This window comes from Musca autumnalis, unplaced genomic scaffold, assembly GCF_047663935.1.
Source record: "Musca autumnalis isolate F117 unplaced genomic scaffold, ASM4766393v1 scaffold_2, whole genome shotgun sequence".
In the NCBI taxonomy this organism is placed as follows: domain Eukaryota; kingdom Metazoa; phylum Arthropoda; class Insecta; order Diptera; family Muscidae; genus Musca; species Musca autumnalis.
Window position 1 is genome coordinate 267,574,997 of NW_027411755.1, and position 22,853 is coordinate 267,597,849.

General features: G+C 34.1%; 2 protein-coding genes across 12 annotated transcripts in view; both read right to left on the minus strand.

Moving 5' to 3' along the window:
• Pde1c (Phosphodiesterase 1c) overlaps nucleotides 1-22,853 on the minus strand; it is a 344,920-nt gene that overhangs the window by 59,646 nt on the left and 262,421 nt on the right. The gene's annotated exons all lie outside the window — the stretch shown is intronic.
• On the minus strand, nucleotides 4,060-4,484 carry LOC141392030 (ovomucoid-like). Its single transcript, XM_073964948.1, has one exon. It carries the CDS (start codon nucleotides 4,380-4,382, stop codon nucleotides 4,164-4,166), a length of 219 nt encoding a protein of 72 aa, XP_073821049.1. The 5' UTR covers nucleotides 4,383-4,484; the 3' UTR covers nucleotides 4,060-4,163.

The window sequence follows — 22,853 nt, forward strand, 5'->3', positions numbered from 1 at the left end:
ATAGACCTTGGATTGGCGCCAGAATTTCATTTTAAACGAATTCAAGACTGGTTGCCAGAGTTTTCCTAGTTCCTAATCAACTTATGAGAAGATCCACGATAGGAAACCAGAATTTCTATAAGAGAAGCCCGACGATTGTCCTGCGATTGGGTGCTAGAATTTCATCATGGATAGACTCACTATTGCTCAGCATTAGTTCTCTATCAAGAAAACCACTATCAGCCTTCAGAAATTCTTTGCGATAAGATCTACGATTGAACACCAAAATATACTTAGGGAAATAACTACAATTGGTTTCTTTATGACAATAGCAACGATTGAATTTACGAAATTGACCATATTCTGACACGGCAGCGTGATAAAAGACAAAAAAGAAGACGCGTGTCTCGGCGTTTTTTCCTTTATTTATATAACTGCTAAATAGACCTGTAAATATAAAAAATACTACTGGATAACGTCATGATATCCGCACGCATAAATCAATTCTCTACTAATCTCATTTTCCTTCCACAAATTACTCAATAAAATTGGAGTGGAAAATTAAAGCCGTGATTTTGAACTTTTGTGAAGTAGGAGACAAAGGAAAGGTCCTCAATATTCCATGTAAACAAAAAAGTTAAATCTTAAGATATTTCTAAGGGTTTCCGATTGTATACTCCTTATTTTGATCTTACCGAAGTGATATCACTGAATTTCATAACATTCACTGTAGTTGTGAGTTAATTGATAAATGATACACCCAAAAATATATGCGATGATTAATAATCTATTGTTTTGAACATATATTAACTCTGATATATTTTCAAAAAGACAAGGGACATTGGCCAAGAAGACTTACGTCATTTTATTTAAAATATAGTAATGAACATCTGTAATATAAGTGTAAAATAAGGTTTACGTCTTTGCTAAATAAGAAATTTTCGCTAACATGAACTTTCAAAATTTTGGTCAGGTGGGCCCCCCCCGAAATGAAATCCTGGCTACGTCCCTGCCTTGGACTGACTGTTCTTCTATATTTAAAATTAAATGTTTTGCTTATAGTCTATTTTGTTTAGTCCCGGGCCACACTAGAGTAATTTCAATGAAATTTTGACATGAAACTTTGCATTTTTTGGGAAAAATTCATAATTTCAAGAAACTAGTGTACATGGTTTCATGTGTTCTGCAATTTTGTTTTGCTGCAATATTCGTATGAAACAAACATACCTTTTTATTTTACATTTTCTTTTACTTTCATGTCAAAATTTCAGTGAAATTACTCTTAGTGTGGCCCGGGACTTAGATGTAACAAAATTTCAGTCGATTTTTCCCACAAATTTAATCTCACAACGCCGATATTTGAGATATCCTTCCTTATAGTTCAACGTTGAATAAGCTAACGGTGTGTTATGAGAAGATTCTCGGAAAATATGACTAAAAACAAACTTTGTCTATGGATAGTCAAATGAAGTTTTGTTGTAGTCATATTTTCGAAGAATCAAATTACAAGAACAAAATTTTTTGTGTACTTTTTGAAACGGTATATAGAAAGCTTCCCAAAAATAAGGACCACATACTTTTTGCATATACATATTAATTGTACAATTCGCTTGACAATTAGGAAATCATTTCTTAGTCATAGGAGGAACGCTTTGGTCAGAATTAGTTCAGATCTTCAGATATAGGTACCATATCGTCACCAGAAATGCCCAAAGACGTAACCCTCAACGTAACCCTTTGAGGGTTACGTCTTTAGGCATTTCATGTGACGATATATATTTTCGTGCGACTTCATGTATTTGATTTATCTAACACTCTAAGTATGTCCAAATTTAGTCAAATTTGGAATGTTTGCGGAATTTGGTCTAAAAATAAATTTGCAAAATATATTGAAATTGGTTCAGATTTGGCCAATTTGAGGTATTTGATGTTTGATGCATCTATAGGATATATCTGTCCAATTTTTATGAAATTTAGAATGTGTGACAGGTCTGGAAAAGTTTGCTAAATTGTATTGTAATTGGTTCAGGTTTGCATGCATGTGTATATGTTGGCCCGATTTCATGTATTTGATGCACCAAACACGCCGAATGACGACATTTAGTCTAGAAATAAGTTTGCCAAATTATATTGAAATCGGTTCATTCTTTTACATATGTTTCGTTCCCGTACTTTTTTATACCCTCCACCATATGGAGGGTATAATTAAATTTGTCATTCCGTTTGTAACACATCGAAATATTTGTCGGAGACCCTATAAAGTATATATATTATTGATCAGCATAAAATTCTATGTCGATTTAACCATGTCCATCTGTCCGTCCGTCCGTCTGTCTGTTGAATTTAAGATACAGCTCGCAATTTTTAAGATGGAGAGTCAATATTTGGTACAGAAGTTTTTATTACTTGCAGGATGTTTGGTATTGAAAATGGGATATATCGGTCCACGTTTTGATATAGCCCCCATAGAATGGTACCTCCTGATTTTCGGCATTTTTAAGGTTTTAGCTTCATTATCCTACCAAAATGACTGAAATTTGGTACGTAGTCTTCTTTACGGTCCACGTCTTCCTATATCCTCATAGAAGCGTACTTCTTGATTTTCAGTATTTTTTAAGTTTTAGCCACATTCTCTTACCGAAATATAGGAAATTTGGTATTTAGTCTTCTTTGAGTCTAAAAACTTTCCGTCAGAAATTTGTCGGTATAGATCGACGTTTTGAAATAGCCCCCATAGAACGGTGCCTCACATTGTTTTACCGAAATTGCTTTTGTATTAAGTCTTCTTCATACACGAAAGGAAACTAATTATTCCATTTTACTTCAATACAACTTCGGCCCGGCCGAACTTAACGCCGTTCTTACTTGTTAATGGTAAAGGTGTCAAAAGAGAACAGAAAAATGACAGAAACGTACAAAAACTGGAACAAATGTCAATATCGGCGTGTGAGCCAATCCAATGGTCTGCACGGCCATCCACTGGTGGTTTCTGTAAAATACTCTTAATTTAATTAATTCAACAACACTAGGGCGTTTAACTATTTTTTGTAATAATTCGTTAATAAATCATTTGTAGCACGATTTTAGGTAACATTAGTGCTTAAAAATGTCTAAATATGTAATGAAACAACAAGAAAAATTAAATATTAATTCTCCCTTAAATTTTCTCTTTTCCTATTTTGCTCACCATTGGAGCCAATCACACAAAAGTGTGTGTTGCACATTTTTGCTCGCCCAAATTTGTCGTGTAAAAATTTTCTAAAGAGAAAGCTATTCAGCGCCATTTTTATTTAAAGAGAAGTGAACATTTTGCAACTACATTTTGGTTTACGGGAACGCATTTTGGGAAAAAGTATGCAAAAGTGGTAAAAGTGTTTAAAAACTTTTTAGTTCTGGAACACAACGACATTCAAAATGGATTGGGGTATCATACAGTCTGCTCCGCCCGACTTTGATCCTTTCCTTACTTGTTTTAAGCTATCACAGCTTCAAAAATACAAGAGTTCATCTGTTAACTTCATCTAAGCTTGGAAAAAACAATACGAAGTGCAAAACTTGTATCGAATCGGTTATTCCATGTTGGAGTTGTCGTGCGCACAAGTAAGTCAGGCCAACTGTCTCAGGGACGGATCGGCTGAAAAATTGTCTGAATCGAATTTCATCCAATCGAATATATTTTAGAATATATGATATGAGGATACGAGTATATCGTCATCTGAAATGCATATTTATTTGTATAATGAAAAATGTGCATATTTATCTAAATTTCTGACGGTAAACATTGTCCGAAAAGTTTTTAGGCACAATTTATAAAAATTATTGTAGTTTGAAAAAAATGTATTTACAAATGTATCGTGATGAATCTTCAATGTTAATTTTACAAATACCACATTGTTATTACATACAAAAAAACATTTAGTGAAATATTTAAATGATGAAATAAATAACAATTTCATTAAAGTCATATTTATGTTATTATATTTACCAATATGATATTAGTATGACTAATATCATATATAATAAATTTTACTCAAGGTTTTCTAGTATTCGATATCAAGCCCACCATATGGAAAAAACAACTTTAATTTGATTACATTTTATTATTCACAAAATCACAATAACATTTTAAATTGGCAATAATCTCTTTATTTTCAATGAATACGGCCATCCATCGTGTAATCTGTTTAACATGGACCAGAACGGGCCAAACCCAAGCTGCGACCACTGCGTTCCACTTCACGTTTGGAGCATTCAAATTCACAACGATTCGAATAGGTTACAGAATTAGAGCCACAGACGGGATCATAATTGCGTGGGCATGGGCACAATGCCGCACTGGTAGTTTGGGTGTTGAAGGCGAAGATCACCAACACCAAAGCGACGATTAGTTGCAAGAACTTCATTTTGAGGTTGTTTTTTTAAATTAACTGCAAATTTTTCTGCTGCGGTAACTTTATTGTTTCGAACGTGAGAGCTAACTAAACCCTTAGCCACAAAAGTCTAGACCAATCACCGGTAGGTGATTGCTTTCCTTGATAATTGATATCTGTTGGTTGAAATTGAACTGCGCCGCAACGCATATTGACGTGTCTATCTTATCTTTTGGTTGATTTTGAAAATACGTACGAACATACACAAGAACATTTGCGATCATTCATGGAACGAAGAGGTTTCAGTTTGTAATTCCCGTAGTTTGTTGCGTTGTTTTATTTGGATTGGCATTGTTTATGTGGAAGCCTTTACTCATTTCATGATAAGGGAATGGGAAATGTCTAGTAGAGCGCTTTAATTTTGGATTTGTTTTTTGTTTTCGCCTTTGTCTTTTTACCCCCTACTAGACTCAGTCACCTTTTCGAAGTCGGGGAATTTCGGTAGCTATTTATGTATTCATACTTGATTTTTCATGAAAGTGTCATTTCCATTCTAAGGCTGATAATGTGTGAAAAGTTCCCGCAAAATTCATTTGATATGATAATGAAGCTTTGTTACTGTTGCTTTTGACTTTGAATAAATTACCGCGAGCGGGTGTTTGAGTGAAAATACAAAATGTGTAATAATGGCATTATCTGGAATTCGGTCATTTGATAACAACTTATTCGCTTTTTAATTGAGTGCAGCCAATGAAACTCTGCTCTTTTATAAGTTTTGTTTTTCAGTGAGTGCTTCAAAGCAGGGGCGCTCTTCATTGCAAAGTTATTATTCTGCGGGCGCCTCTCTCTCTCTTTTTCTCACCCGCAATGTAAGAGAATAAAAACAAATGGTAAACTTCATCTAGTTGTTGTTTTTTACCTATAGCAGGGATGGAAATTTAAAAATGTCAAAAAGTACTAAAATGGTGCCTTATTCTGTGAAAAAGGTACTTTTTTATTATTTTTTAAGAGAAATTAACATTTTTTTATTCAGTAAACAAAAAAGCAACAAACGCATATTAGGGCTATAACCAAAAAATGTTGGTGAAAACTATTGTAGGTTCGTAGAACATTTTGTATTAAAAATTGGGCATATAAGTTCACGTTTTGGTATCGTCCCCATACAAAGTGACGATTGACGCGTCGACGTTTTAAGGAATATCGAAGGTATTAGTCGAATTTGACCAACGAATTCGTTGTAATTTGGTATTTTGTATTTCCAGATGATAAAAAACACTTCTACAAAAACTTGTTTATATAGGTCAACGTTTTAATATAGGCTCCATGTAACGGTACGTCCCGATTTCCGGTAGTTTGAAGGTTTCAGCTAAATTTTTGTCACCATGGTATGGTCCCATAAAACGGTAGAACTGATTTCATGATTTTTAGTTTTTATCTACATTTGCGGGCCAGATTGGATGTCCTTTGGCATTTATGGTTCCTCGTGGCTAAAAATTTTCCATCAAAAATTGTGGACAGTGGCCCACGTTGTAGTATAGCACCCACATAACAGTACCGTCCGTTTTTAGCTGACCGAATTATCTAAAATTGGGTATTGGGGTTCCCAGTGCAAAAAAATCTCCATAAAATTTTACAATATTCCATATAACTTCAGAAATTTCCAAAAAATTTAACTAAAGTGTGAATTTTGCATTTTTTTAGTTTCACAAAAAAATTGTCCACAGGACTATGTGAAATGGTACTGAACTGGTCGCGGGGGTACTTCGCTACTGTTTATAGTGAAATGGTACTGAAAAAAGTACTATTGTACTGAATTTTCCATCCCTGACCTATAGTAATGATGGAATTATTCAGGGCGTCGCTGCTTTGAAGCGATCGCTCTATGTTTTTGCTCAAAATACTCTACACTCATTTGTAGTAATGATCATTAACTGCAGTATACAGTACGATAATTCGTACACCGATTAATCGAAAACCACAACAATTCGAAATAAACTATTGATTCCATCGCATTTTAATTAAGTGGTGACCCACAGTTGTAAAGCTCAATAAATGTAATTTTTCATGAGTTCTGTCCAAGAAAACTACGAAATTTTTTGGTAGTTTTTTCATCTGAAAGAGCACATCTTAATCTACTTTCCGAACATTTTCGTTGAAAAATATTATGTAGTTTTGTGCCAAATGTCCGTCTACGGGTTATGATCGGAATAGTAAAAAAAATTAAAGTGTAATTTTTGGAAAACATTTTTTTGGATATACATGGATGTACATACACTATTGACATTAACTGTATTGCCGTCATGCATATTCTAGGTTACATTTGGACTAACATCGACACGTCTGTTTTATGCCTACTCCTCGTAAACAAATAGTACGTTTACACCTTCATAAAGGAGGTTAACCCGGCGAAAAGCTTTAATCTAAACATGCTATACGACATACTTATGAACACTTAAAATTCCAATTTGACTCAATCAATAGTTAAGAGTAGGTCTCTTTTCATTGTTACCATTCTCTTAAAATGTATAAAATATTATTATGTGTCTACTTTAAATGCAAACATTCACGTTTTGAATTTTTTATGGAATGTACGTGCGTCTGTGTCTGGCAAGAGCCCAATCATAGTTAATGACATTGGATTTAAACAGTCTGTTAAAGGTTCGTGCACCGAAATTGATTTAAACAAATATAAACATGAGATTAATTATTATGATAATGCGCTGATTCTTGGGAAAGTGTTTTTAATACTAATTTAAATATAAATTCACATTTTTTCAATAAATTTTGCAATAAGAGTGCGGGTTGGGTGATTTTATAAATTGAATGAAATTTTTTTTCGCATTAATTATGAAAGTATTAATGAATGGATTATGTATGAATGTATCAATTGTTTATATAGGGCGTTTATATGGTGATAATTTGATATTGGTGTTCATTTGTTTTGTTCGAATTTGAATTATTAGATTTTAATTAATTAGAAATAATAGAATTGTTTATTCAGCATGTTAACAAACAAATTGACCTCAGTCAGAAAAAACAGTCAAAGGGAGAGTGGGAGAGCCGAGTACTTAGTTTTTGTTATCTTCTCTTTACCCACAATTACGCACTTAAAATAATTATACAAATAAAATGTTGTTACTGCCGCGTTTTTTATTGTATTTTATTTATGGAATAACTATGATCAACGACTCTGGATAGAAGAAACTTTTTTACCAACATTTGTGGATACGGGTCCACGTACCTAACGGTACCTACAGAATTCATGTTTTTAAATTATTTTTACTAAATAACTCAAAGTCGATACCAAAATGACGTAGGGGATGAAATATACCAAGTGACGCTCCTGACCGGATTTAACATGGCAAAGCCCAGAATTTATCTTGGTCCCTCTCTCATCTCAAGTGGACACTGACCTCCCCGTGGTGTCACCTGGGGAGCTGCCTTTAACACACGTTCACCCATACGAACGTTAAAAACTTGGGTCTGGGCGTCGGGCTAGTAACACTTCCCTTAGAAAAGAATCCCTCTAAAGTTGACGACCCTCACAAACGTTTTCAGAACCATGATCTGTGAATCTGCACCTGGAATGTTCGCACTCTTTATAGAGAAGGTGCAGTTTACGCATTGGCAGATGTACTTGAAAATTACAAGGCCGACATTACTGACATACAGGGAATAAGATGGATTGGGAAAGGCGTCACAACAACACCTAAAGGTGGCGCACTGTATTATAGCTGCCATGACAAAAAGCATGAGTTTGGTTGCGGATTCGTAGTTCGTCGGAGGTTAAAAAATCTGGTCTCCAGTTTCACCCCAGTGAATGAAAGGCTTGCAACAATACGGATAAAAGCAAAATTCTTCAAGATTAGCTTTATTTGCGTTCTTGCTCCAGCCGAGGATAAGGACGAACAGATCAAAAATATATTCTACGAGCGCTTAGAAGAAACATATGAAACATATGTCCTGCCCATTACATTAAAATTATTCTAAGCGAAAGGAGAATATCTTTATTCTAATAATTTTAATGCCCAACAGTCTGGAAATTTAGTCTCCACACATGTGACAATCGAATGAGGCTGATAGACTTTGCGGCGGCAAAAAACAGGGTAGTTAGCAGTACCAGATTTAAGCATCTCCAGATCAGAAAACGAGAAATCAAATTGATCACGTTGTGATTGATGGAAGACATTCATCAAGCGTGTTGAATGTACGTTCGTTCCGAGCCAATAGATCCAACATAGAGTCGGACCACCACCGTGTTGCAGCAAATGTACGTATCTGATTGAACGTAGCAAATAAAGTACGAACAGACAAAAGACGAATGTTAGACATCCATAAGCTGCAATCACAACAGATAGCCACATCATATTCCTCTTAACTGGCCCAATTGCTTAATGAAAGCACTCCTCGTCCCGATAACATATCAGAACAATGACAAAGTATTGCCCACTCCATGCAAACAGCAGCAAAAAACATATTTGGATACCAGAGACCTCCACCAAGCAATCCATTGTATGACCAACAATGTCGTGCTGCTACTGAAGAGAAAAAGGCGGCGTGTAGGGCTACACCACTATAAGGAAAGATAGAGAAATGAAAAAAACAGGAGTGTGAAAGAATTGAGATGTACAGGAGCCAGAATAAAGTCCTATAACACTATGCAACACTGAAAATGCAAACAACTTTTAGTATGCATTTTTTGATTTTATGGCCTCATCTAAACCGGGCTAAATCTACACTTTTTTGTATTATCAGGCCTTTATTTCAGAAACGAATAGGAATTTCGCCTTGCTGTCTTTAGCAATATTGTAGCCCTAAACTAGTCAAACTTATCTTTTGAAAAAACCACATAAGAAAAACTCCATCTAGGGCATCAAAATCTATAAAATATAGAAAATTTTACATAATTGCTGAAGTATATGGTCAGTATCGGCTAAACTATTGGGAGTTGAACCAAGTAACCTTTTGCAAAAATCTTCCAAATAAAGTTCTCAACAATTCTTTAGAACATTTTGAAACTCTAAAATGCTTACTTCATGTTGTTTCAGCGGTATTTTGCATCATATCTTTTACAACACGTATTTCAAACACAGTTCACATCAACAGTTTTTTCTCGCATTTCGGATTTCATTACATTATTGACATTTTTATTAAATCGTCGTTGAAAAATGTACTGAAAACAACGGCATAGAGGCATTTTACAACAGTGACATGTTCTGAAGTTGTGTATTACATTCCAGGGAATATTTTTCCAAAAGAAAATATTGAGAAAAAATTAAAGGTTTTGGAGATACGGTGCGAAATGTATACAAATTGTGGAATTTTTGCATATATTTTTAAATTTGAGGCAATAAATTTAGGTTTTCGAGTTCAATATTTCTCCAAATATTTTATTCTTGTCCTTATCAACAAATTTGCTTCAGATGTCAGAAGAAGATTCGCATTCGTTTCAGAGATATAGCCCCGAATTTCTTTAAACCATGTTTAGATGAGGCCATAAAATCCGACCTGGATCTGACAAAACAAAACCCAACTATGGTTTCTTGTCGTTTGAGTCCTCAGTTCGAATTGTTTGCACAAGATCACCTTAAAAATGTTGCACAGTGTAATTCTTCCAAAAAGTGAAACATCAAACTGATGGCTTTAGTACAGACACATCCTCCTTTAGAGACCAGCAAGGTAATTTGGTAACTGATACAGATATGGAAAGACCATTTTCCAAACTGTTGGTATCCAATACTAACGAAAACGACGAAGATACCATAGATCTAATCCCAGAAGATGGTATTGAATGTATACCGCCCGGCCAAGATGAGGTAAAGACAGCAATAAACCGCCTGCAGAATAATAAGGCAGCATGAGCCGATGAGCTATCAGGCGAGCTGTTCAAAAGCGGAGGCTACACGCCGATAAGGTGTATGCATCAACTAGTTAGCACCATTTGGCAGGAAGAACGCGAAGCCGACGATTAGAACGTGATCATCCTATGTCCAGTCCACAATAAGGGAGATAAGTCTGTGTGCTCCAATTACAGGGGCATACGTCTTCTCCCTATTCCAATAGTATCTGGCATATTTTGTGAAATAAATGGACCATACCAGTGCGACTTTAGACCGGGCAAATCCACCATTGACCACATATTTTCCTTGAGAGAAATCCTACAAAAGACCCAAGAAATGCAGATCGTAGTTGGGGATTATTAAATGTGAAAAAAGCTGTATATGCACATGCATCTTAACCGATTTTTATTAGGTGAAACCTAGTTTTAGTCCGCATTCGACCGCTCGTTCCAAATTTCATAAAAATTTGTTGGTGCATCATGATATAATGTTTTAGGAACTTCAAATGAATCATATAACAAGGGAATTTCTTCAAGTTAAATATGAACAATTGTGTAATTTCATGTTCTAATTTTAAAATCTTAACCTTTAATTAGTTGTTTTGCTTTGAATGAACGATACGTGCTAATAATAATATAACAATAGTAAGCAACCTTTCTTCATTAAACATTGACAACATTGAATTTGTCACTACCGTCTTGGACGCTACATTTATAAGTAGCAACGAAAAAAATACAGAGTAAATAAACAATTATAAAACAAAACAACACATACAATATTGGCTTGGAAACTCAGTTTCAGTTTTACCCACACAGAAACGTTTGTGTATTCGCTCAATCTTTAAGCAACGAAATATTTCACTTCAGTCTTACTCTATCTATCAGCGAAAGAAGATCTACGTTCGGCGTTCGTAAAAATGAAGTACTTCAGCATTTTGCTGTTTGTCATCCTAAGCTTGTGTGCTCTGATGAGCGTTACTCAGGCCATTTACTGTCCCTGTGATTTGAAAAATAAGAAGCCAGTCTGTGGTTCAAATGGAATTACCTACGTCAATCGTTGTGAATTCGAGTGCACCCAACGTGAATATCGGAAATTGGGACGAGTCCTTAATAGCGTTAAAGATGCTCCTTGCTAGACAGAAGTTTGATTAACACACAGTCAAATAGTTCGAACACGAATTTAATAGTCATCTATATATGTATGAGTAGAGTAAAATAAATGCATTAATTTTGAAAGCGTAAAGTGTGTGTTTGTTTCTCCGCTGAACTTGATAGCCTTGTAATGTGTAATGTGAATATTTTGGGAACAAAAATGCATGGAGTTGTATATGATTTATAGCTCGACAGAATTTATTAATAATAAAAACGTAATTAGTTTGTTGAAACAATGACTTCTTTTATATCTGTTTAAATGCCAGAAGCTGATGTGACTCAAAATGTAAACACCATTAAAGATGGTAATTTAAGATAATTATTTTTATCTGTTTGACTTCATAGTGCCAACAACATAAATGTCTAAATTGTTTGAACAAGGGAAGAGTCTAATCAAAATGAGAAGCTGCATTTTTTGAAATGTTTTCGTTTTGATGGCAATATCACTCTACTCTTCTTTCTAAAGAGAAAATCGTCAAGAAATTTCTAGAATTTAGTATGGAAATATGTGTGTCTGTTTAGTTTTTACTGGCAGGCATTTGTCCAGTAACATCTGGCAAATTCTCAGTGAAGTAAAATCGAAATAATGTAGACATTTGGTGCTAAAAGACAACATCGAGCAACATTTGGTAACAATTGTTACCAAATTTCGATGACACTATTATGCCACGCATTGCTACGGCAACAACAACAACCATTGAAAAGTCGTTAGTGTACTTCCAATTGTTTTTAACATGACACTCATGAATCTTTAAACATCGCAAATATGTAATTGGCTCAACCCTAGATGATGGAACAAATAACAACGTAAAAACAAACAAATATTTAAATTGAATAGAACATTTGCGATCTCATTTCAAAGCCTGTAAAAGTGATTACTATTTGCTACTGTTGATAGTATCATTTTATTTGTTGTTTGTTTTTTTTTTCATGTTAATGAAAATGACGAATGGACAACAAAACGCTGCAAATCAGATGCAAAGCAGATTTGACTAATTAGTGATATTTCCTTTTTGAGATTATTTTCATGATTTTAAGCGGACAAAGCAAGAACGAGTACAAGTCGTCTATTAAAATACAAATTAATTTTGCATTGCGTATATGGACTGGAAAAGTTCAAAAGTTTCATAATAGAAGGTAGGTAGGAAGTGGGCGGGTTACCGATGCTACGTAGATGCTTACAAAATTAGATGAAAAACAAAGAAGGAATTTTTTTTTTAATTTGCTTTTCATTCACAATACTTTTGTGAAAGCAAATCCACGCATTCATGTTTTTCAATGGGAAACCATGGCGAATCTTATTATTTTTGTATTTGCTTTTGTTATCGTTTCCAATGAAAAACGGAAACCAATATAATATACCTTTCATTATGTCTTCAATATCCAAAAAAAATCCATAAAAGTTCAAGGTTTATTCCCTCATTGTTAGAGATGCTAAAAACGGTCATAGAAGGGTAAATCATAATGCATGAAATAAACATAACTAAAGGATAACATCCTTAGGCAGTGTTACCACCCACACTGTTTCTGTGGATTCGAAATATGCAAATGAGTTTTTTTTCCTTCATGAATTCCTTCAACTGAAAAAATACACAAGTAATAAAGTTAGAATTTGCTTTAACAAATTGGCACCTAAAATGAAAGATGATGATAGAAATGCTGTCCGGTAGATAAGATGTTAAGCTTCAAATCGTGTATTATAGAATAACTTTGCATATTTATGTTTTTTATTATTTCATGGAAAAAATATTGAATAGCTGAACTTTTTTTGAACGCTTCAAGTTACTTCACCTGATGGGAAATGTGAAGCTGAATTTATAACATAGGGTGATTCAACTAGAGGTTCCTAACTTTATTAAAGAAAAAAAAAAAAAAAAACACAGAAAATTCAAATTTAATGGAAAATGTTTTGCTATGTTCCAGAACCTGCAAGAAGCTACTACTTTTTACTACGATAACAATTTTTCCTTTATGTTATCGGAAAAAAATAGTAAAAATTAGTAGATTCTTGCAGTACTGGAACAGACCATTTATTATCATTTGAAAGAACATTCTTTTGGAATTTTTTTGTTTAAGTTGATGTCTATCAAATGTTGGCCGCGTCTACGTCTTAGACGGTCTGTCCGTTGAGTCCAATTTTCGAATGACACGCGTGATTTTCGCACAAAGCGGAGTTGTCCGCATACTCTTTAGACTATACATATACATACATATCATACCAATCGACCATCAAACAAGTAAGAAAGTATCGGTCAGCTCTGCTGACAGAGATATACCCTCAGCCACTCACCAAAAAAAAAAACCTGACACAATAAATATGCCGAATATAAAATATATATATTGATTTTGTATCACAAGTTTGCTTTAAAATCTGTAGGTACCGTAATGTGGGGCTATACCAAATCATTGACATATACCAAACATTTTTAGTAACCAAACTTCTTCACAAAGGACTCGAAATATTAAATTACATTAAACTAAGTTTGAAAGACATTTTTGAAAAAGTTTTAGACTTATCTTCTACGATAGCTATTTCATGCCAGGAAGTATTGACTTATTCCGGAAAAAGATTGTACCGTTTCAAATGAGGCCGCTAGAACAATTTAGAATTTTGTGTGGGAGGTATCCGAAGGAGTGAACCATAGCCCATATTCCAACCTGATACATGACTGGATGTAATAATATGATGTGCACAGTCTGCACCAATCAAGAACTACCTGCGAGAATTATCTTGCGGATTTGCCATTTTGGGTAGTGCCGTCAGGGTTTCTTGGAACATTTTGGCCAATATCTCAGGAAGTATGGACTTGCGCAAGAAAAAAATTGTACTGTCGTAAAGGGAGCCGCATGGACAACCTGCTGGACGATCCGAGAGGAGCTTTTGAACTTCACTTTATCCGAATTTTGTGTGGGAGGTACCCGAAGGAGTGGACCGATATAGTCCATATTCGAACCCAATCTATATTTGGGAGGAATAATACGTTGTGCAAAGTTTGGACCAAATAGATTGCTCCCTTCGAGAGTCATCGTTCACACCATTTTGAGAGAGGTACCCGAAAGAGTGGTCGGTTGATCCGTTCGGGAGTTATCTTGCGCACCAGCCAGACAGACGGACGGACATAGCTAAATCGGCTCCACATTGTCTTAAACGAATTTCATCCAAACATACTTGGAGTCTAAAACCGTTATTTCGATGAGGCAAATTTTTGGTCGATTCAAGGTGTATATGGGCAAAACTGCCAATTATTTCATATTCCATTTCCAAAAAAATGAATTTTTTCTTTTCGCGCTACATTAACGATTTTTGGTACATAGGTTTAGAAAAAATTCCCCAGTACAAATCCGCTCGCGAGCAAATTTTTGGTTGTTGCGGACAAATGTTATCGCGGTTTTACTTCTGCTTTTAAGAAAAAATTATTATAAAAACGCTAATTATTTTATTGAGCACAATTGTCACTAAAAAGTTATCACGAAGTGACGTCATTAAGTAGATTGCATAATATTTGTAAAATGTTTCTCAGCATTCGCGGAATTTACAAAAAATTGACAAAATTTTAAATGTAATCCGAATTTTTTGAAAATGTAGGTCCGTTTACCCGTCAAAAATTACAAAAAAAGTAACAGTTTTAAATAAAGACTTCACGGGGAATCAAATGAGACCAAACTTATAATCATCGGGATAGTAGTTAGGATATTATAGCCAAAATAAGCACATATTTGTGTTACAAAAAACTAATTTTGGTTTGGAATAATGGTGTTCACATGCATTCTAGAGTCGAAAATATTGGAAAAATTCTATAGGAGTACTTCTTTTATTTTTCATGAAACTCCCAAGGAAATGGGCGGATTTTGCTTTATCTACATTCACATAGTAAGTTTCCCATTGAGGAAAGTTATCGGGTTGTTGAAATAAATCATTAGACTTCTTAAACGGAAATAGAATTCAAATAAACCGCTTTAACTTATATGCATTATTAAAATATGTGTAAATCGCGTAATTATCAAAATCGTTTTGTCTGCATGTGATTTTCATGTACAGCAAGACCATATCTTTTAATTTGTATATATTTTTCGAAATATAATTTGGACGCTAAGATGTAGCATCGGCTGCATCTTAGCATTAAAAAACCTATAAAACATCGCTAATTTGCGCAAAGTTCATACAATTTCGTTCCGCATCCGGTTTTAGTGTCACCATGAAAATCTGCATCTATATATACCTATTTCAAGGCAATCAGTCAAGAACCGTGGATGTAGCATCACACACTATTTTTGGGATAAAATGAATGTAGTTCCCTTATCAGTGAAGTTTTTAAATCTCTGTTTCCGCAAAAAGGAAGATGCTGCACTAGTTTTTTCATAGTAGTGCAAGCGGCCGACAGAATACGCGATAAAATGCGCGATATTTTCAAAAACAATATTAGGTGATTTTCCTACCTTGGAATTTCTCCTACCTCGCGTTTTAGTAGATGGATTTTAACGAATAATGATTTATTAGATCCGCAACGTAAAAATCCAAAATTTGCAATCATGCACGAGTAAATCGAATGCCAATTGTACAAATTAGACCCGAAATATATGATTTTTAGAAATTTGTTCGCACAAAATTTTCGTATTTGGATACAGATTTCTCTGAAGCTGTGTAGGCTACATTCACGGCACATATATCAAATAAATCAGAATCGTGAGTTCTTCATTCCTATAAATGATTTTTTGAAAAACCTGTTTGCGGAACGAAATTATAAGAAAATTTCAAAAAACACTTAAAATCTGGCTTCAAAATGTCAGCATCATTTAATGGTAGACGCAGATCAAATTTTGAGAAGTTATACACTAGTGAGATGATCCTTATTTAGTTGCCTTCTACTTTTACTTTAACGGGAAAATCGTAAAAAGTGTGGTTTAATCACAAATCGAGAGAAAACAAAAAAAGACATGTTGGCTTCAACCCATTTTTACCCATTTTTTAACATAAATATAGCCACAGCTTCCACGCAAATCAACTTTGATGGCCAATATTTTTTGCCAAGTCTAAAAACATTTCATTTTATCCAAAAGCATGTAAATTATACAATATACAACCACTACTCGCGAGTTATAAACGGGTAAACCTTGGCTTCAACGATGTTAAATTTTCAATAATATTGCCCATATACCATTTATCCTAAAGGCTGAGGGTATAAAAACCTGAAATTGTCTGCTCATCGAAGTGTTGATTGATGTCATGTGGGGAAGAAGAGTCGTCTTGTTGAAACCAAAATTTAACCGAGATAACGAGCTTCATTTTCAAGCATCAAATATTCGGCTATCATGGTCGCCATTGAAGGTTACATTCTCGCCGTCATCATTTTTGAGGAAATACGGGCTGATGGTTCTATCACATGAAACCGTTGTTTTTTTTGGATGAAGTGACACATCTTGAATCTCTTTAAGTTGCTCTTAACCTAAATGTGGCTACTTTCTTTGTTTACATACCCATAAGTCAGAAATTGGCCTCATCGCTGAACAAAATTTTGCTCGAAACACATCCCTGAAACAAAGCGAATTTACGTAATAAAGTTAAACGATTGTTCAATCGTAAGTCTTTCCACGATAAAATGCCAAACAATACTAAATATTGTGTAATAACAAAAGTCGTTTCTTTAATCTAGAGGTAAACCCAGAGTCGTACTAGCAGCTGAAGGTAAAAATCAATACCAAAATAAATTATTATTTGTTTAATATACCATTAAAGACATCTGTAAACCAGATAACAATAGAATTACCAACAATTGTCGATGTATGCAATTTTGAACTGTTTATTACTTTTATTATTATCGGATATGTTTTCTAAGTAAGCTACCTGTTGCTAAGAATTGCCTTCTCATTCAAACAATTTTGGTTTTAATTTATATAATTTTTGTCGTTAACTAAAAAGAGTTGCAGAATCCCTCTACTGTTTCCAATATATTGTTTATTTTCCTAACATTCACCAAAATAAAATTTGTCCCTAATAAACCTAAATGTGGCTACTTTCTTTGTTTACATACCCATAAGTCAGAAATTGGCCTCATCGCTGAACAAAATTTTGCTCGAAACACATCCCTGAAACAAAGCGAATTTACGTAATAAAGTTAAACGATTGTTCAATCGTAAGTCTTTCCACGATAAAATGCCAAACAATACTAAATATTGTGTAATAACAAAAGTCGTTTCTTTAATCTAGAGGTAAACCCAGAGTCGTACTAGCAGCTGAAGGTAAAAATCAATACCAAAATAAATTATTATTTGTTTAATATACCATTAAAGACATCTGTAAACCAGATAACAATAGAATTACCAACAATTGTCGATGTATGCAATTTTGAACTGTTTATTACTTTTATTATTATCGGATATGTTTTCTAAGTAAGCTACCTGTTGCTAAGAATTGCCTTCTCATTCAAACAATTTTGGTTTTAATTTATATAATTTTTGTCGTTAACTAAAAAGAGTTGCAGAATCCCTCTACTGTTTCCAATATATTGTTTATTTTCCTAACATTCACCAAAATAAAATTTGTCCCTAATAAACCTAAATGTGGCTACTTTCTTTGTTTACATACCCATAAGTCAGAAATTGGCCTCATCGCTGAACAAAATTTTGCTCGAAACACATCCCTGAAACAAAGCGAATTTACGTAATAAAGTTAAACGATTGTTCAATCGTAAGTCTTTCCACGATAAAATGCCAAACAATACTAAATATTGTGTAATAACAAAAGTCGTTTCTTTAATCTAGAGGTAAACCCAGAGTCGTACTAGCAGCTGAAGGTAAAAATCAATACCAAAATAAATTATTATTTGTTTAATATACCATTAAAGACATCTGTAAACCAGATAACAATAGAATTACCAACAATTGTCGATGTATGCAATTTTGAACTGTTTATTACTTTTATTATTATCGGATATGTTTTCTAAGTAAGCTACCTGTTGCTAAGAATTGCCTTCTCATTCAAACAATTTTGGTTTTAATTTATATAATTTTTGTCGTTAACTAAAAAGAGTTGCAGAATCCCTCTACTGTTTCCAATATATTGTTTATTTTCCTAACATTCACCAAAATAAAATTTGTCCCTAATAAACAGATACCTAAATTCAAAACAATGATGGATTCCGAATTTTCCTCAGAGACATAATAAAAATCAAAATTGAAACAAAGCATGGGGCGAAGCAGTTAGCACACATATGTACATATGTTAAAATTTAAAATCATTGTCACCCAAAAAAACTTCATTGTGAAAAAATATGTGAATAAAACGCACTGGATCCGATCCGATCAATGTTAGCTATTTTCTGGGAATTTGTTATTCACCCAATTGCAAATTCGTAAATTATGATGAATTTTTTTAGTCTTATTCGATTTTCCCTAATGTGCGTAAATATGAACATGAGTATATAAAATTGTACGTGAGTTTTTTTCCTTACAATTGTAGCTTTTGATGGCTTAAGATTCCAACGAGTAAGTGGCAGTCCCATCGAGAATGTGTGAAGGCATTTTCGTATTCTTCTTTTTTCTATTTGACATAACGTGTAAATATTTCAAGAATTTATTTATTATACATTTTTCTTTTGCAAGATTCATTCATTCACACATATTGAATTCCGGTTATCCTCGTATAAATGCTTTAAGGCACTTCTCCAAGGAATAACTACAAATTCGATTAAAACAGCAATTCCTCATGGACGAAAAGGCTTTTGTGGAGCGAATTCAAACAAAAGAATGGATTTTTGTCATTGTCATATGGGGCAACTGTAGCCGACAGCGATGTTTTTATTATTCTCGCTAGATACGTGTGTATTTGGGAAGAGGGGGTTTATGACTCACAACTGAAGGACATGTATTTGAGGATATAAAAAAGAACATGCACAGTATTAAAAGGGAAAGGGGAAACAACATCTAACAATTTTCTTCACAGGGATATTTATTTATTTAACTAGCAGTGGCTAAGAGGGTTTACTTAATTTAAACAATTACATAAATCAAATAAACTATATTATATTTAAAAAACTCGACTCCATGTTCTGAATAAGTTCATGACAACCAAAGGTAAGATCGGTAATAAAGTTTTTCGACACCTATGAAATACTAGCGAAGAAACTATGAATGTAGATGCTAAAATTCATACGATGGATATAGCCTTAGCTTATTATTTCTAAACAGTTTGAACTTTTTCGAAATATGTTTATATACGTGCAGAATGTTTCAGAGGTGGTGCAGTTTACAACCCACTTTCCTATTTATGTTTACGATATATTTTGTTTCTGTTTCCACAACGTTGTTGCAGTTTTATGATCGGGTTGTGGCATAGAACGCCTTATCCTTTTTTCTCGCTTAGATGCATTTTTATTATTGAAACAATCAACCAAACCGTTAACCAAACAACATCGTCGGGATTGTTATTTTGCTGTGGTTGAAACATCATCAGGATGAGATTGTAACATGACCGACAAGGTCATACACAAACTAACATAAATGCTATATATGTATGTACGTTGATGTCTATATATCTATGTACATGCGCGAAAGAGGAGTTTGCTCTGACTTTTACTTTCACCCCGGGATTTATATTTGTTTTTTTCTATTCGACTGGGATTTTATTTTATATTTGTGTTTCACATTACTGTTGTTGAAGACTCTGCTATCTGAGTATTTCAGCAACTTCAGCAAAAATGGAATTTTATTTCGAGGTACAGATTAAGGAGGGGAGTTAGTGAATCTATATTTAATGCGGTATGATTTAAATGGCATTGTTTGGTGATTGTTTATTACGAGGTTTCTATGATAATCAATGTCAATATTTGTCAATATGTGTATGTGTTGAAGATATTGTATATAAGTAGCCAAGAAAGATTGGTGAAATTGCTGACAGTAAATGTGACCACATTCAAAATCAAGAGAATTCTTCTAAAAAAATGTTTGTAGAATACATGTATATACCCAGCAAACGGATATCCGTGTTTTTTAAGATAGAAGATTGTCCAAAGTTTTTTTATTGAAATGCATTGGTGGATTTTCACGAAATTGTTGTACGTCGCATTTATTGATTGGACATTTATTGATAAACCAAAATTTTTTTCGGATTTTAACTTCTTTTCGTAATCATATTTTCGCCTTATTAAAGTACGGTGGCATAATGAGGGTTAATATGACCTAAAGTTTAGTTTTTTCCTGCAAATTGTGAAGTATACTTTTAGGCATGTCATTTAATAAAAAACAAAAACAGTGGTATAAAAACAAATAAATACAGTCGGACCTCGATTATCCGTAATGGTCGGGACCGAAGGCATTACGTATAATCGATTTTCTCAAATAATGGAGTAACACTGATACTCATGTAATTTTAATAAAACAAATATGCATTCTTGCAAATATTTACAAACAAGAGCAATTATGAATTTACTGTAAAGTTTAAAAGATTGAAACTGTTCTAAAACAGCCAAGATCACCTATATACATTAACGTGACTGCAACAAAAACATATGTTCTCTTTATTCTCATCTGTCGTGGTTTATTAGCAACAGTGTGACCATTGTGCCACTAAAGTATCAATTTTGATACTTTTTTCGGCGTTGACACTTCCCTGCCACTTTTATTTTTTGATACTAAATGTGTCACTTTTTGAAATTTTGTGCCATACATTGTGCCACTATTTTTATACCCTCCACCATAGGATGGGGGTATATTAAGTTTGTCACTACGTTTGTAACTACTCGAAATAATCATTGTAGACCCCACAAGCTATATATATTCTTGATCAGCGTTCAATTCTACATCGATATAGCCATGTCCGTCCATCTGTCCGTCTGTGGAAATCACTCTAGCGGATTGACGTAGGTGGATGAAATTTTGGGAAAATCGATTATTTGTACGTAGGACTTTTGGTATTGAAAGCGGGCTATGTAGGTCCACGCTTTCGTATTGCCCCCATACAAAATGACGAGTAACGCGTCGTCGTTTTAATGAATGTTTAAGATATTTGTCCCATTTTACCACCGAATTGGTAGTAACTTTGTATTTTGTGTCTCCAGAGGCCAAAAAACATTCCTACCAAAGTTGTTTTATATAGGTCCACCTTTTGGTATAGCCCCCATATAAAGTACGCGTCATTTTAATATATTTTGAATGTATTAGTCCCATTTGACAACAGCATCGGTTGTAACTTTGTATTTTGTGTTTCCAGAGGCTAAGAAATATTTCTACCATAAAATGTTTATATAGGTCCACGCCATCATATAGCACCCATAGAACGGTACCTTCCAATTTTCGGTATTTTGAAGGTTTTTTTTTTTTTTTTTTTTTTTTTTTGATAATATGTCTTTATTCGTTATAAAACTTAAAACTCATTTACATTAACGCCTCAGCGCCATTAGGCATTAGAGAGGCTTGCTGGCAAGTTACATACATACATAATTCAAACATTTAAGTTTTCAGGTAAAAGAAAATTTATTAACAAGTGAGCAAAGGCTATAGTTGGGACGGGGCCGACCATGTGATACCCTACACCACTACCCCTGTGCATAAGCTTTTCACTGGTAAACATTTCTTTTATGGAATATAAACCGACTACCACCAAAAATAATATGCCTCCTTGTCTCTGGGACCCCCATAAGCAACCAAAATTTCGTGACCATCCAATCAAAATTACGACCTGTAGCTTGATTGCAAAAAATTGAAGAATTGGATGTATCTCCATTGTTTGACCACCTTCGCCGACCTGCTTTACACCAATGTAAAGGTAATATTTTCTTCTTCCATTGACAGGCTTTGCCGTTGGAATACCCCTACTAGAAGCCAATATATTCCCAAAGAATAAAACTTTGATATCTCTGTTGTTTGAGCAGCTAAGACAACCTCCTTTACATCGTTGTAAAGGTGATATTTTCTACTTTCCTTGCCAGGTTTTGCTTTTGATATACCTCTTAAAGAAACAGAGATATTGGCTTTGAAATAAGACGTAGACCTTTTCTCCAAATAAGTTTTTGCCCATTCCGACCCCTGAATATTATCCGACCATCATTAAAATCAGTAGGCTTCTTCATCTGTAGGACCCCCATTAACCCCCAAAATTTCGTGACCATCCGATCAAAATTGCGACCTGTAGCGTGATTACAAAAAAATCGGAAAATGGGATACATTATCGACTATTGCCATAACATTGCTATTTGACCACCTACGACAACCTACTTTACATCGTTGTAAAGGTGATATTTTCTACTTTCCTTGCCAGATTTTGCTTTTGACATACCTCTTAAAGAAACAGAGATATTGGCTTTGAAATAAAACGTTGACCTTTCTCCAAATAAGTGTTTGCCCATTCCGACCCCTAAATATTATCCGACCATCACCAAAATCAATAGGTATCTTCATCTGTGAGACCCCCATTAACCCTCAAATTTTCGTGACGATCCGATCAAAATTGCGACCTGTAGCGTGATTTCCAAAAAAATAGAAAAATGGGATGTATTACCGACTATTGCGATATCTCCGTT